The sequence below is a fragment of the Crinia signifera genome, chromosome 6 (genome assembly GCF_055691185.1).
Source record: "Crinia signifera chromosome 6, ASM5569118v1, whole genome shotgun sequence".
NCBI lineage: Eukaryota > Metazoa > Chordata > Amphibia > Anura > Myobatrachidae > Crinia > Crinia signifera.
In genome coordinates this window covers 3,211,158-3,227,722 of record NC_139222.1, presented here as the reverse complement: position 1 = coordinate 3,227,722, position 16,565 = coordinate 3,211,158, and the positions used below count along the sequence as shown (strand labels likewise).

Genomic DNA, 16,565 nt, shown 5'->3' with positions numbered 1-16,565 from the left:
CTGTTATTATTATACAGGGGGAGCAGCATGTGGTGTCCTGTTATTATTATTATACAGGGGGAGCAGCATGTGGTTTCCTGTTGTTATTATTATACAGGGGGAGCAGCCTGTGGTTTCCTGTTATTATTATACAGGGGGAGCAGCCTGTGGTTTCCTGTTATTATTATACAGGGAGAGCAGCCGGTGGCGTCGTTATTATTATACAGGGAGAGCAGCCGGTGGCGTCGCTATTATACAGGGGGAGCAGCCTGTAGTGTCCTGTTATTATTATACAGGGGGAGCAGCCTGTAGTGTCCTGTTATTATTATACAGGGGGAGTAGCCTGTGGTGTCCTGATATTATTATACAGGGGGAGCAGCCTGTGGTGTCCTGTTATTATTATACAGGGGGAGCAGCCTGTGGTGTCCTGCTATTATTATACAGGGAGAGCAGCTGGTGGCGTCCTGTTATTATACAGGGGGAGCAGCCTGTGGTGTCCTGTTATTATTATACAGGGGGAGCAGCCTGTGGTGTCCTGTTATTATTATACAGGGGGAGCAGCCTGTTGTGTCCTGTTATTATTATACAGGGGAGCAGCCTGTGGTGTACTGTTATTATTATACAGGGGGAGCAGCCTGTGGTGTACTGTTATTATTATACAGGGGGAGCAGCCTGTGGTGTACTGTTATTATTATACAGGGGGAGCAGCATGTGGTGTCCTGTTATTATTATACAGGGGGAGCAGCATGTGGTTTCCTGTTATTATTATACAGGGGGAGCAGCCTGTGGTTTCCAGTTATTATTATACAGGGGGAGCAGCCTGTGGTTTCCTGTTATTATTATACAGGGGGATCAGCCTGTGGTGTCCTGTTATTATTATACAGGGGGAGCAGCCTGTGGTTTCCTGTTATTATTATACAGGGAGAGCAGCCGGTGGCGTCCTGTTATTATACAGGGGGAGCAGCCTGTAGTGTCCTGTTATTATTATACAGGGGGAGCAGCCTGTGGTGTCCTGTTATTATTATACAGGGAGAGCAGCCGGTGGCGTCCTGTTATTATACAGGGGGAGCAGCCTGTAGTGTCCTGTTATTATTATACAGGGGGAGCAGCCTGTGGTTTCCTGTTATTATTATACAGGGAGAGCAGCCGGTGGCATCCTGTTATTATACAGGGGGATCAGCCTGTTGTTTCCTGTTATTATTATACAGGGTGAGCAGCCTGTGGTTTCCTGTTATTATTATACAGGGACAGCAGCCGGTGGCGTCCTGTTATTATTATACAGAAGGAGCAGCTTGTAGTGTCCTGTTATTATACAGGGGGAGCAGCCTGTGGTGTCCTGTTAGAATTATACAGGGGGAGCAGCCTGTGGTTTCCTGTTATTATTATACAGGGGGATCAGCCTGTGGTGTCCTGTTATTATTATACAGGGGGAGCAGCCTGTGGTTTCCTGTTATTATTATACAGGGAGAGCAGCCGGTGGCGTCCTGTTATTATACAGGGGGAGCAGCCTGTAGTGTCCTGTTATTATTATACAGGGAGAGCAGCCTGTTGTGTCCTGTTATTATTATACAGGGGGAGCAGCCTGTTGTGTCCTGTTATTATTATACAGGGGAGCAGCCTGTGGTGTACTGTTATTATTATACAGGGGGAGCAGCCTGTGGTGTACTGTTATTATTATACAGGGGGAGCAGCCTGTGGTTTCCTGTTATTATTATACAGGGGGAGCAGCATGTGGTGTCCTGTTATTATTATACAGGGGGAGCAGCATGTGGTTTCCTGTTATTATTATACAGGGGGAGCAGCCTGTGGTTTCCAGTTATTATTATTATACAGGGGGAGCAGCCTGTGGTTTCCTGTTATTATTATAGAGGGGGATCAGCCTGTGGTGTCCTGTTATTATTATACAGGGGGGGCAGCCTGTGGTTTCCTGTTATTATTATACAGGGAGAGCAGCCGGTGGCGTCCTGTTATTATACAGGGGGAGCAGCCTGTAGTGTCCTGTTATTATTATACAGGGGGAGCAGCCTGTAGTGTCCTGTTATTATTATACAGGGGGAGCAGCCTGTGGTTTCCTGTTATTATTATACAGGGAGAGCAGCCGGTGGCGTCCTGTTATTATACAGGGGGAGCAGCCCGTAGTGTCCCGTTATTATTATACAGGGGGAGCAGCCGGTGGTGTCCTGTTATTATTATACAGGGGAGCAGCCTGTGGTGTACTGTTATTATTATACAGGGGGAGCAGCCTGTGGTGTACTGTTATTATTATACAGGGAGAGCAGCCGGTGGCGTCCTGTTATTATACAGGGGGATCAGCCTGTTGTTTCCTGTTATTATTATACAGGGTGAGCAGCCTGTGGTTTCCTGTTTTTATTATACAGGGAGAGCAGCCGGTGGCGTCCTGTTATTATACGGGGGGAGCAGCCTGTGGTGTCCTGTTGTTATTATTATACAGGGGGAGCAGCCTGTGGTGTCCTGTTATTATTATACAGGGGGAGTAGCCTGTGGCGTCCTTTTATTATTATATAGGGAGAGCAGCCGGTGGCGTCCTGTTATTATACAGGGGGAGCAGCCTGTAGTGTCCTGTTATTATTATACAGGGGAATAGCCTGTGGCGTCCTTTTATTATTATACAGGGGGAGCAGCCTGTGGCGTCCTGTTATTATTATACAGGGAGAGCAGCCGGTGGCATCCTGTTATTATACGGGGGGAGCAGCCTGTGGTGTCCTGTTGTTATTATTATACAGGGGGAGCAGCCTGTGGTGTCCTGTTGTTATTATTATACAGGGGGAGCAGCCTGTGGTGTCCTGTTGTTATTATACAGGGGGAGAAGCCGGTAGTATCCTGTTATTATAATTATACAGGGGAGCAGCCTGTGGTGTCCTGATGTTATTATTATTATTATACAAGGGGAGCAGCCTGTGGTGTCCTGTTGTTGTTGTTATTATTATACAAGGGGAGCAGCCTGTGTTGTCCTGTTGTTGTTGTTATTATTATAATACAAGGGGAGCAGCCTGTGGTGTCCTGTTGTTGTTATTATTATAATTATACAGGGGGAGCAGCCTGTGGTGTTGTGTTGTTGTTATTATTATTATACAGGGGGAGCAGCCTGTGGTGTCCTGTTGTTGTTGTTGTTATTATTATTATTATACAGGGGGAGCAGCTTCCCCTCCAATGCTGCTTGTATGGCTGAGGGTGAAGTGCCTGGGGCGCAGCTCTCTAATGGTCTGACCCACATATGTGAACCCACACGGGCATATCAGTAAATAAATGACGTATGTGGTTGTTGTGTTTGAAATAAGAGTCTGGCTCTGTAATTACGTATCGTACATGATGGACATTTGTGGCAGCCCAACTTTCTTACAGGAGTATCCAACGTTGGTAATAAATTGGTTTTCACCAACCTGTACAACCACATACGTCATTTATTTACTGATATACCTGTGTGGGTTATCATATGTTGGTCAGACCAGTAGAGCTCAGCGCCCCAGGTTGGCACTTCACCCCTCAGCCATAAAAGGGGCATTGGAGGGGAAGCCGTGGGAACAGCCAGTGGCTACACAATGTAAGAACAGTGGACATTCTGGGGGAAATTTACTAAAGGAAATTTGTAAAAAAAATAGGTGTATTTGTATCCAGAAATACACTTATTTTTGACATTTTGGGGGAAATTTACTAAAGGAAATTTGTAAAAAATAGGTGTATTTGTATCCAGAAATACACTTATTTTTGACATTTACTATCCCAAAAATATGGCAATTCGTAGTCGTATTGATGTGCTATCAATACGAATACGAATTGCCGTATTTTCGGGATAGTAAATGTCAAAAATAAGTGTATTTCTGTATACAAATACACCTATTTTTTACAAATTTCCTTTAGTAAATTTCCCCCTTATTATCCCGAAAAATAGTTTTATCACTAATATGATCTGTTCATTCACCAAGTGGTTTTTTTGTCACCAGTTTTTCCAACATCTGAGGTTCGGGGCCCCGGGGCAGTGAGTAACACCCCCATACCGGACTGCGATCCTGGAAGTCCCTTCCCTCCGATGCCGGCCTGCGTTTGCACTTGGTAAGACAGTTGTCACTTCCGTCTTATCTCACCGATCTGCACGTTATATGACCTGATGAAGAGGCCAAGTTGGGGCCTTGAAACGTTGTCTTTAATATATAACCTGTAACGAAACTAATACAATAATTGGTACTTATGTATTATCTGGGCGCCCGATTTTATTATTGCATGCCACTACTTAAGGCATGCAATGCAATGCAATTTTTCATTGTAAAGACCCGATTTTTAATTGTATAGTCACCCGTGGGTGATTTCATACCCCCACTATCCAACTACGCATGGAGTTGATTTTATATAGTGTGGCGAGCGAACGCGGATTACTTTACATGTATTCTGCGTCCGCTCGCCACGCTTTGGGCACGGTGGCTCGCTGCCCGCGCCACACTATATATAATCAACTCCATGCGTAGTTGGATAGTGGGGGTATGAAATTGGGTCTTTACAATGGAAAAATTGCATTTGCATTGCATTGTATGCCACTATATTGCATGCAATGCAATGCAATGCAATGAAAAAATTGGGCGCCCAGATAATAATTAAGTACCCAATAATTTACTGAAGTCTGTCTGAGTGCTGCCTCTGTATCCCATAGGAAGCTGATCTGCAACCACACAGACACACACAATCCCGAGTCCTGCGCACGCACACACAATCCAGTCACACACACAATCCCGAGTCCTGCGCACGCACACACAATCCAGTCACACACACACACAATCCCGAGTCCTGTGCGCTCACACACACACAATCCCAAATCCTGCACACGCACACACAATCCCGAGTCCTGCACATGCACACACAATCCCGAGTCCTGTGCACACACACACAATCCCGAGTCCTGCGCACACACACACACACAATCCCGAGTCCTGCGCACACACAATCCCGAGTCCTGCGCACACACACACAATCCCGAGTCCTGTACGCGCACACACACAATCCAGTCACACACACACAATCCAGAGTCACACACACACAATCCCGAGTCCTGTGCGCGCACACACACACAATCCCAAGTCCTGCACACGCACACACACACAATCCCGAGTCCTGCACACGCACACACAATCCCGAGTCCTGTGCACACACACACAATCCCGAGTCCTGTGCACACACACACACACACAATCCCGAGTCCTGCGCACACACAGGCACACACAATCCCGAGTCCTGTGCACACACACACAATCCCGAGTCCTGCGCACACACACACACACAATCCCGAGTCCTGCGCACACACAATCCCGAGTCCTGCGCACACACACACAATCCCGAGTCCTGTGCGCGCGCACACAATCCAGAGTCACACACACACAATCCAGAGTCACACACACACAATCCCGAGTCCTGTGCGCGCACACACACACAATCCCAAGTCCTGCACACGCACACACACACAATCCCGAGTCCTGCACACGCACACACAATCCCGAGTCCTGTGCACACACACACAATCCCGAGTCCTGTGCACACACACACACACACAATCCCGAGTCCTGCGCACACACAGGCACACACAATCCCGAGTCCTGTGCACGCACACACAATCCAGTCACACACACAATCCCGAGTCCTGCGCACGCACACACAATCCCGAGTCCTGCGCACACACACACAATCCCGAGTCCTGCGCACACACACACAATCCCGAGTCCTGCGCACACACACACACACACATTCCAGAGTCCTGCACACGCACACACAATCCCGAGTCCTGCGCACGCACACACAATCCCGAGTCCTGCGCACACACACACAATCCCGAGTCCTGCGCACACACACACAATCCCGAGTCCTGCGCACACACAGACACACACAACCCAGAGTCCTGCGCACACACGCACACACAATCCTGAGTCCTGCGCACACACGCACACACAATCCTGAGTCCTGTGCACACACGCACACACAGTAATGATTCCACTCCAGACTATCAGTATAAGACGCAATATTTAATATGTACACAGAGTAACATAAAATAAGAACCACTGACCCCAGCAGTCTGCCGGAACACATGCACATACCTACACTACAGTGTTACTGTTGTTGTTGGGAGTCAGTTATAACCCACCAGTATATTTTTAGATTGTGGAAGAAAACTCACATGAGCAGGGAGAGAACATACAAACTCCACAGTTTGGTCCATGGTGGGAATAGAACCCATGACCTCAGTGCTGTGATCACTGGCACTGAGAGGGGGCAGAGCAGGCACTAATTACCTGGGCTCGTGTCCGCTGACCCCCTCACTTTTACTGTTCAAATCCTTTAAGGGGCGCGGACAAGCCCTCTTTATAGACCACACCCACACATCTATTCCTGGGGCCCGTTGTGGCTCTCTACGCTCCTGCCCCATGCTAACCATTCTATCATCCATATGTCCAAATAATCTGATCGGTGTATATGTGACAACTAATACTCTTATACATCCACAGTCTGTGACAGCGCCCCCTACTGTGGCAATGTATAACAGTCCTCCCAGTACACGGTCTGTACCCAGTGGCAGGTATTCAATGCTGCCGGCGAGGGGGTTAAACAGCGAGGATTGCAGAAAACCAGCGATCCTCGCTGTTTAACCCCCGCGCCGGCCGCTCACTCTGTTCAACGTTCTGGGGAAATCCTCGCCGGCACAGGACTGCGAGAATTCCCCAAAACAGCGAGACCCGCGGCTAATGCAGAAAACTCGCTGTATTTATAGTGTTCACTCTAGGATGGCCACCGGGCAGGGCGCCAGGATGGCTGACGGCAAAGCTGGGGGCGGTCCCGGGCCGCCGTCATGAAAGGGGGCGGGCCCGGCTGCCATCGTCATCAAAGGGGACGGGCCCGGCCCCTTTAAAACCTCTATGCTGCCTGGGAAGCGCCGGGCATCTCCGTTTACGGCGACGCTGGGCTTCCCCGTGAGGCTGTTTTAGCGGGGCGCTGCAAGAGGGTCAGGGCACATTTTGCCCTTTAAAAAAAAAATCGGGCAGGGCGCAGCGCCCCACTAAAACAGCCTAGCGGGAACACTATAGTTAGCCACAAGTCTCGCTGCTTCTGGAGCCGCATACGCTAATTCCCCCTCGCTGAAAAAATGGAGTGAGGGGAAATTGGCGTATGAGGGGGCTGCGTTGAATACCGACAGGGTGAGTGGTGACAGCGAGCAGGAAGCTCTGCTCGCTGTCGCCGCTCGCCCACAGCATTGAATAACTGCCATTGAGTTGGGTTCTGAGAGCGTATATGAATTAACTAATAAAGAAACACTAAATTAACAAAAATGGTACAATACCTATTTGGAATAGACCGTTAACAAGAACTACTTAAAACCCCGCCATGTTTCATCTTCTGGTGGCTCTATATGTTTCTGCTAATGCTGGGTCTCAACACCCGCGAGATGGGCATTAGCCAAAACATTTCCATCATTTGCAATATTTATAGTATTGTGTTTCATGGTTAACATCTCTTTTTTGTGTATTGCTTTATGTCTGTACAGATGTGCTCTCTGCATGAAACACTTCCCACACTCAGAGCACGGAAACGGCCTCTCACCCGTGTGATGTCTCTCGTGTCTATCAAGATATGTTTTCTGCGTAAAACATTTCCCACACTCAGAGCATGTGAATGGTTTCTCACCCGTGTGACTTCTCTGATGTTTAATAAGATAGGATTTCCGTGTAAAACCATTCCCACACTCAGAGCACATATATGGCTTCACACCTGTGTGACCTCTCTCGTGTATAATGAGATGTGATTTATGTGCAAAACATTTCCCACACTCAGAACATGGAAATGGCTTCTCACCTGTGTGACTTCTCTGATGTGTAACAAGATTAGATTTTTCTGTAAAACATTTCCCGCACTCGGAGCATGTAAATCGCTTCTCACCCGTGTGACTTCTCTGATGGGTAACCAGATTTGATCTCTGTGTAAAACATTTCCCACACTCGGCGCATGAAAACGGCTTCTCTCCTTTGTGAAATCTCTGATGCGTAACAAGATGTGATTTGTATTTAAAGCATTTCCCGCACTCAGAGCATGGATACGGCCTCTCCCCGGTGTGAGTTCTCTGATGTGTAACCAGATTGGAATTCACTGTAAAACATTTCCCACACTCAGCGCATGTAAATGGTTTCTCACCTGTGTGAAGTCTTTGATGTGTGACCAGACCCGATTTATGTGTAAAACATTTCCCACATACAGAACAGATAAATATTTTAACCCCTGTGTGAGCTGCACTGAGTGTAGCCATATTAGAGGTAGCAGGAGAACATTCCCCATGATTAGAGGGATCAGAGGATATATTTGCACTGTGGAGTACTGAATGCACGTTTACAGTAATGGAGATGTCTCCTGGGGGAGCCAGTGTGGTATTCTCCGGTATATTAATATGCGGAGGCAATACGAGATCTCCCTCTGAGGTCTTCCTGCTGGTGCCACCATCTGCTGGGAAAAAAATAAATACATACAAATAGAAATGTTTTCCAAATTTAGCTCATACTATTAGTAAGATCAGTCTGATTAGTGGAATATCTGAAGATTCCTCACATCGCTGCATGTGATCGGAGCGGTGTCTTATTTCCCTATTTGTATTCTATTGAAATTGTAATTACATGTGTGACTACCTAAACTAAGCCACCCGGAGATCCAATGCTTCGCTGCCAGAGAGCCTGGGCCAGTCCTCCCTGTACCACTCCTCACAGGTTACAGAGTTTGTGCTCCAGTCAGGTGCTGACAAGCAGGACGCCCCGTCACGCGTTGAGGTCACAGCGGTAAAAGAGGCCCTTAGTTTAGAGAACCACCCGAATCCCCGGCTCTATTTCCAAACGCCCTAAGTAGACTCTTGCTTTATTCCCTAAGTCTGACGTTTTGGAGAAGATTCTCAGAGGCTTGGGAGGTACCCAATAGGAAGTTTACCCTACCTAGGTGGTTCATCTCCCTTTACCCCCTTCCTCAGGAGGATAGGGTCCACTGGGAAAACGGCTCCTAAGGTAGATGCACATGTGGCTAAGCTAGTGAGATCTTCTACGCTGTCCATCCCAAAGACCCGGCCACTCGGAAGTTGGAAAACTTCCACAAACTCATCTACACCACTGCAGGTGCGGTAGCTAGGCCTGTCCTGGCATCAGCCTGGGTGGCTAAGGTCATGGTGGAAATGGTAACTACTGTCGCGGCTGAGAACCTTCTACCTACCACTGAAATGGTTCATCAGGCCACTCTATCTAGGGGAGGCAGTGCTTGATGTGGCCCCCCGACCTCTAGAGTGTCGGCTTCAGCTGTTGCAGCACGGTGGTCTTTGTAACTGCGCTCTTGGAAGGTGGACCCCGACTCTAAGAAAACCTTAGGCGCATTTCCCTTTAAGGGTTCCCTTTTGTTTGGATCCAAACTTAAATAGTGGCTACGGTGGCAGCTTTCCTACCTTCCGCTCCAACACAATGGCCCCAAGCTACCTTCCAGTCCTTTCACTTCCAGGGTAGTGGTAGGGGACCCAAGTCGCCAGGTCCTCCAAACCCAAGGGTAATCATCCCTGGGCCACCAGGTGCCCTGATCCTAAGCCAGAGGACAAACTCTCCACATAATGGGACGGACCTCCACCTGGGGGATCCCAAGGTAGGAGGCCACCTGTTGGGGTTTTCAGATGTCTGGCTAGAATCCACAATAGACGCATGGGTTTGGGATGTCATCTCCAGAGGCTACTCCCTAACTTTCCGCCGCCATCCACCGAATTCCTTTTCCAAAAGTTCTCTGGAGCAGTCCATCCAGAAACTCCTGCAATCCGGAGTCATAGCACCGTCCCATCGTCTCAGCGAAGCTCCAGATTCTAGACCAGCCTCTTTCTACTCCGGAAGCTCAAGGAGTCATACCGTCTCGTTCTCAACTAAAGCAAAACGTTCATTCAAGTCCTGAAGTTCCGGATGGAAACATTGCGATCCATAGTCTTGGCTTTACAGCCAGGAGACATCCAGGGAGGCATCCCTGGACATCCAGGAAGCATATTGGCATATCTGCATCAAGCCAGAACATCAATGGTTTCTGCAGTGTGCACTGCAGGACCATCACTTTCAGTCTCTGCTTTTCAGATGATCTACCACCCCTCAGGTGTTTACAAAAGGTCATGGCAGTGATGGGCAGCAGGCTTCTCAACCAGGGTGTCAGGATACTTCAGTATCTGGATTACCTATTGAACGGTATGGCAAAGCATCTGTCAGAGGATCGTCGCTGGACACTGCAGTCCTGCATAAGATGTCTCCTCTTCCTCAGACAGGTGTCGGTTCATGCCCGCATGAGGGTCTTAGGGTCGATGGTATGACATGGCAGAATATGCACAATTACACTCCCGTCCGCTACAATGGGAAATCCTACACCAACATCCGGTCACAGCTGATCGCTTTTTCCCCGGCCGTGCATCTCTCCTGATGGCTTCTAGACCAGAACCTCATAGCGGGGAGATCATTTGGATCCACCCGTGGACTCTCCTCACTACAGATGCCAGCCTCCGTGGGTGGAGGAAGTAACTTGCCAGGGACTATGGAATGTACAGTAAGCCCAACTACTGATCAATGTCATCGAACTGAGGGCAGTCTTACGGGCCATTTGTTTGGTGGAACCCTGGCTCCGGGGTTGCCCGGTGCAGGTCAAGTCAAACAATGCAAAGACGGTGGGTTATATCAACCACTAGGGCGGCACTCACAGTTGGTCTGCCTTGGCAGAGACCTCCAGCATTTTTAATTAGCAGAGAAGAAGATCCCTTCATCTGGAGGTGTTCCAGATGCTGGTACAATGCTGGGGCAGACCCAAAGAGTGCGGGAGGAGACTGGTCAGATCTCTGGGCTGGTAACACAGAGAGCAGGAGTATAATAGGGGCTGATGGCTCCTGATGTATGAGATACACCAGAGAGTGCGGGGAGGAGACTGGACAGTGACATGATGTGAGGGGGAGAGCAGGAGTATAATAGGGGCTATATGCTCCTGATGTATGAGATACACCAGGAGGTGCAGGGAGGAGACTGGTCAGATCTCTGGGCTGGTAACACACAGTGACATGATGTGAGGGGGAGAGCAGGAGTATAATAGGGGCTGATGGCTCCTGATGTATGAGATACACCAGAGAGTGCGGGGAGGAGACTGGTCAGATCTCTGGGCTGGTAACACAGTGACATGATGTGAGGGGGAGAGCAGGAGTATAATAGGGGCTGATGGCTCCTGATGTATGAGATACACCAGAGAGTGCGGGGAGGAGACTGGTCAGATCTCTGGGCTGGTAACACACAGTGACATGATGTGAGGGGGAGAGCAGGAGTATAATAGGGGCTGATGGCTCCTGATGTATGAGATACACCAGAGAGTGCGGGGAGTAGACTGGTCAGATCTCTGGGCTGGTAACACACAGTGACATGATGTGAGGGGGAGAGCAGGAGTATAATAGGGGCTGATGGCTCCTGATGTATGAGATACACCAGAGAGTGCGGGGAGGAGACTGGTCAGATCTCTGGGCTGGTAACACACAGTGACATGATGTGAGGGTGAGAGCAGAAGTATAATAGGGACTGATGGCTCTTGATGTATGAGATACAGCAGAGAGTGCGGGGAGGAGACTGGTCAGATCTCTGGGCTGGTAACACACAGTGACATGATGTGAGGTGGAGAGCAGGAGTATAATAGGGGCTGATGGCTCTTGATGTATGATATACACCACAGAGTGCGGGGAGGAGACTGGTCAGATCTCTGGGATGGTAACACACAGTGACATGATGTGAGAGGGAGAGCAGGAGTATAATAGGGGCTGATGGTTCCTGATGTATGAGATACACCAGAGAGTGCAGGAAGGAGACTGGTCAGATCTCTGGGCTGGTAACACACAGTGACATGATGTGAGGGGAGAGCAGGAGTATAATAGGGGCTGATGGCACCTGATGTATGAGATACACCAGAGAGTGTGGGGAGGAGACTGGTCAGATCTCTGGGCTGGTAACACACAGTGACATGATGTGAGGGGGAGAGCAGGAGTATAATAGGGGCTGGTGGATCCTGATGTATGAGATACACCAGAGAGTGCGGGGAGTAGACTGGTCAGATCTCTGGGCTGGTAACACACAGTGACATGATGTGAGGGGGAGAGCAGGAGTATAATAGGGGCTGATGGCTCCTGATGTATGAGATACACCAGAGAGTGCGGGGAGGAGACTGGTCAGATCTCTGGGCTGGTAACACACAGTGACATGATGTGAGGGGGAGAGCAGGAGTATAATAGGGGCTGATGGCTCCAGTTGTATGAGATACACCAGAGAGTGCGGGGAGGAGACTGGTCAGATCTCTGGGCTGGTAACACACAGTGACATGATGTGAGGGGGAGAGCAGGAGTATAATAGGGGCTGATGGCTCCTGATGTATGAGATACACCAGAGAGTGCGGGGAGGAGACTGGTCAGATCTCTGGGCTGGTAACACACAGTGACATGATGTGAGGGGAGAGCAGGAGTATAATAGGGGCTGATGGCTCCTGATGTATGAGATACACCAGAGAGTGCGGGGAGGAGACTGGTCAGATCTCTGGGCTTGTAACACACAGTGACATGATGTGAGGGGGAGAGCAGGAGTATAATAGGGGCTGATGGCTCCTGATGTATGAGATACAACAGAGAGTGCTGGGAGGAGACTGGTCAGATCTCTGGGCTGGTAACACACAGTGACATGATGTGAGGGGGAGAGCAGGAGTATAATAGAGGCTGATGGCTCCTGATGTATGAGATACACCAGAGAGTGCGGGGAGGAGACTGGTCAGATTTCTGGGCTGGTAACACACAGTGACATGATGTGAGGGGGAGAGCAGGAGTATAATAGGGGCTGATGGCTCCTGATGTATGAGATACACCAGAGTGTGCGGGGAGGAGACTGGTCAGATCTCTGGGCTGGTAACACACAGTGACATGATGTGAGGGGGAGAGCAGGAGTATAATAGAGGCTGATGGCTCCTGATGTATGAGATACACCAGAGAGTGCGGGGAGGAGACTGTTCAGATCTCTGGGCTGGTAACACACAGTGACATGATGTGAGGGGGAGAGCAGGAGTATAATAGAGGCTGATGGCTCCTGATGTATGAGATACACCAGAGAGTGCGGGGAGGAGGACTGGTCAGATCTCTGGGCTGGTAACACACAGTGACATGATGTGAGGAGGAGAGCAGGAGTATAATAGGGGCTGATGGCTCCTGATGTATGAGTTACACCAGAGTGTGCGGGGAGGAGACTGGTCAGATCCCTGGGCTGGTAACACACAGTGACATGATGTGAGGGGGAGAGCAGGAGTATAATAGGTGCTGATGGCTGCTGATGTATGAGATACACCAGAGAGTGCGGGGAGGAGACTGGTCAGATCTCTGGGCTGGTAACACACAGTGACATGATGTGAGGGGGAGAGCAGGAGTATAATAGGGGCTGATGGCTCCAGTTGTATGAGATACACCAGAGAGTGCGGGGAGGAGACTGGTCAGATCTCTGGGCTGGTAACACACAGTGACATGATGTGAGGGGGAGAGCAGGAGTATAATAGGGGCTGATGGCTCCTGATGTATGAGATACACCAGAGAGTGCGGGGAGGAGACTGGTCAGATCTCTGGGCTGGTAACACACAGTGACATGATGTGAGGGGAGAGCAGGAGTATAATAGGGGCTGATGGCTCCTGATGTATGAGATACACCAGAGAGTGCGGGGAGGAGACTGGTCAGATCTCTGGGCTTGTAACACACAGTGACATGATGTGAGGGGAGAGCAGGAGTATAACAGGGGCTGATGGCTCCTGATGTATGAGATACACCAGAGAGTGCAGGGAGGAGACTGGTCAGATCTCTGGGCTGGTAACACACAGTGACATGATGTGAGGGAGAGAGCAGGAGTATAATGGGGCTGATGGCTCCTGATGTATGAGATACACCAGAGAGTGCGGGGAGGAGACTGGTCAGATCTCTGGGCTGGTAACACACAGTGACATGATGTGAGGGGGAGAGCAGGAGTATAATAGGGGCTGATGGCTCCTGATGTATGAGATACAACAGAGAGTGCTGGGAGGAGACTGGTCAGATCTCTGGGCTGGTAACACACAGTGACATGATGTGAGGGGGAGAGCAGGAGTATAATAGAGGCTGATGGCTCCTGATGTATGAGATACACCAGAGAGTGCGGGGAGGAGACTGGTCAGATCTCTGGGCTGGTAACACACAGTGACATGATGTGAGTGGGAGAGCAGGAGTATAATAGGGGCTGATGGCTCCTGATGTATGAGATACACCAGAGAGTGCGGGGAGGAGACTGGTCAGATCTCTGGGCTGGTAACACACAGTGACATGATGTGAGGGGGAGAGCAGGAGTATAATAGGGGCTGATGGCTCCTGATGTATGAGATACACCAGAGAGTGCGGGGAGGAGACTGGTCAGATCTCTGGGCTGGTAACACACAGTGACATGATGTGAGGGGGAGAGCGGGAGTATAATACGGGCTGATGGCTGCTGTTGTATGAGATACACCAGAGAGTGCGGGGAGTACACTGGTCAGATCTCTGGGCTGGTAACACACAGTGACATGATGTGAGGGGGAGAGCAGGAGTATAATAGGGGCTGATGGCTCCTGATGTATGAGATACACCAGAGAGTGCGGGGAGGAGACTGGTCAGATCTCTGGGCTGGTAACACACAGTGACATGATGTGAGGGGGAGAGCAGGAGTATAATAGGGGCTAATGGCTCCTGATGTATGAGAAAACACCAGAGAGTGTGGGGAGGAGACTGGTCAGATCTCTGGGCTGGTAACACACAGTGACATGATGTGAGGGGGAGAGCAGGAGTATAATAGGGGCTGATGGCTCCTGATGTATGAGATACACCAGAGAGTGCGGGGAGGAGACTGGTCAGATCTCTGGGCTGGTAACACACAGTGACATGATGTGAGGGGGAGTGCAGGAGTATAATAGGGGCTGATGGCTCCTGATGTAAGAGATACACCAGAGAGTGCGGGGAGGAGACTGGTCAGATCTCTGGGCTGGTAACACACAGTGACATGATGTGAGGGGGAGAGCGGGAGTATAATAGGGGTTGATGGCTGCTGATGTATGAGATACACCAGAGAGTGCGGGGAGGAGACTGGTCAGATCTCTGGGCTGGTAACACACAGTGACATGATGTGAGGGGGAGAGCAGGAGTATAATAGGGGCTGATGGCTCCTGATGTATGAGATACACCAGAGAGTGTGGGGAGGAGACTGGTCAGATCTCTGGGCTGGTAACACACAGTGACATGATGTGAGGGGGAGAGCAGGAGTATAATAGAGCTGATGGCTCCTGATGTATGAGATACACCAGAGAGTGCGGGGAGGAGACTGGTCAGATCTCTGGGCTAGTAACACTCAGTGACATGATGTGAGGGGAGAGCAGGAGTATAATAGGGGCTGATGGCTCCTGATGTATGAGACACACCAGAGAGTGCGGGGAGGAGACTGGTCAGATCTCTGGGCTGGTAACACACAGTGACATGATGTGAGGGGGAGAGCAGGAGTATAATAGGGGCTGATGGCAACGGACTCCGGAACGGTCTCCATCATTAAATGTTTATAACTCACCTGTGCTGATATCTGTAGGGATTTCCTCCTCCTTACACTGCCGATTACTCCTTACATCCGTCTCTTCTTCTCCCTCTGTATCTTCAACCTTCATATCTGTCACATATGTCTCTTCTCCCTCTGTATCTTCTATCTTGATAACAGTCAGGGATTCATCCTAAATTAAGACAATAACATTACACAGTATAATATCAGTCTATAAGACACACACTTGGGTATATTGGGGAGACCCTAGATCCCACCTACCTGATCCTCCTGTGGGGTCCGGTGATTCTCCTCTGTACAATCCTGGGAATACAGAGGACGGGGACATCTCTCTGGGGTATTCCTGTTACTGGCCCCATCTGTAGGAGACACGCAGTGACTGAGGACATGGTATATATGTGATTATCCTGGGAATACAAAGGACGGGGACATCTCTCTGGGGTATTCCTGTTACTGGCCCCATCTGTAGGAGACACACAGTGACTGAGTACATGGTATATATGTGATTATCCTGGGAATACAGAGGACAGGGACATCTCTCTGGGGTATTCCTGTTACTGGCCCCATCTGTAGGAGACACGCAGTGACTGAGGACATGGTATATAAGTGATTATCCTGGGAATACAGAGGACGGGGACATCTCTCTGGGGTATTCCTGTTACTGGCCCCATCTGTAGGAGACACACAGTGACTGAGGACATTGTATATATGTGATTATCCTGGGAATACAGAGGACGGGGACATCTCTCTGGGGTATTCCTGTTACTGGGCCCATCTGTAGGAGACACACAGTGACTGAGTACATGGTATATATGTGATTATCTGGGAATACAGAGGACGGGGACATCTCTCTGGGGTATTGCTGTTACTGGGCCCATCTGTAGGAGACACGCAGTGACTGAGGACATGGTATATATGTGATTATCCTGGGAATACAGAGGACGGGGACATCA

The 16,565-nt window shown here is 49.6% G+C and overlaps 3 protein-coding genes across 5 annotated transcripts in view; 1 reads left to right on the top strand and 2 right to left on the bottom strand.

The window, feature by feature from the left end:
- The window catches only part of LOC146009826 (uncharacterized), a 426,905-nt gene that overhangs the window by 134,845 nt on the left and 275,495 nt on the right, over positions 1–16,565 (bottom strand). The window lies entirely within an intron of this gene.
- LOC146009807 (uncharacterized) overlaps positions 1–16,565 on the top strand; it is a 234,070-nt gene that overhangs the window by 159,384 nt on the left and 58,121 nt on the right. The window lies entirely within an intron of this gene.
- LOC146009839 (uncharacterized) overlaps positions 5,927–16,565 on the bottom strand; it is a 103,266-nt gene continuing 92,627 nt past the window's right edge. Inside the window, exons 2-4 of one of the 2 annotated variants that reach the window (XM_083150372.1) lie at positions 15,874–15,971; positions 15,628–15,784; positions 5,927–8,466 (exon numbers count right to left, since the gene is read on the bottom strand). In XM_083150372.1, coding sequence (XP_083006498.1) covers positions 7,391–8,466; positions 15,628–15,784; positions 15,874–15,971 — 1,331 coding nt within the window. In that variant the 3' untranslated portion in view covers positions 5,927–7,390. The remainder of the gene's footprint in view (positions 8,467–15,627; positions 15,785–15,873; positions 15,972–16,565) is intronic. The other variant, XM_083150373.1, reaches the window with a different exon arrangement.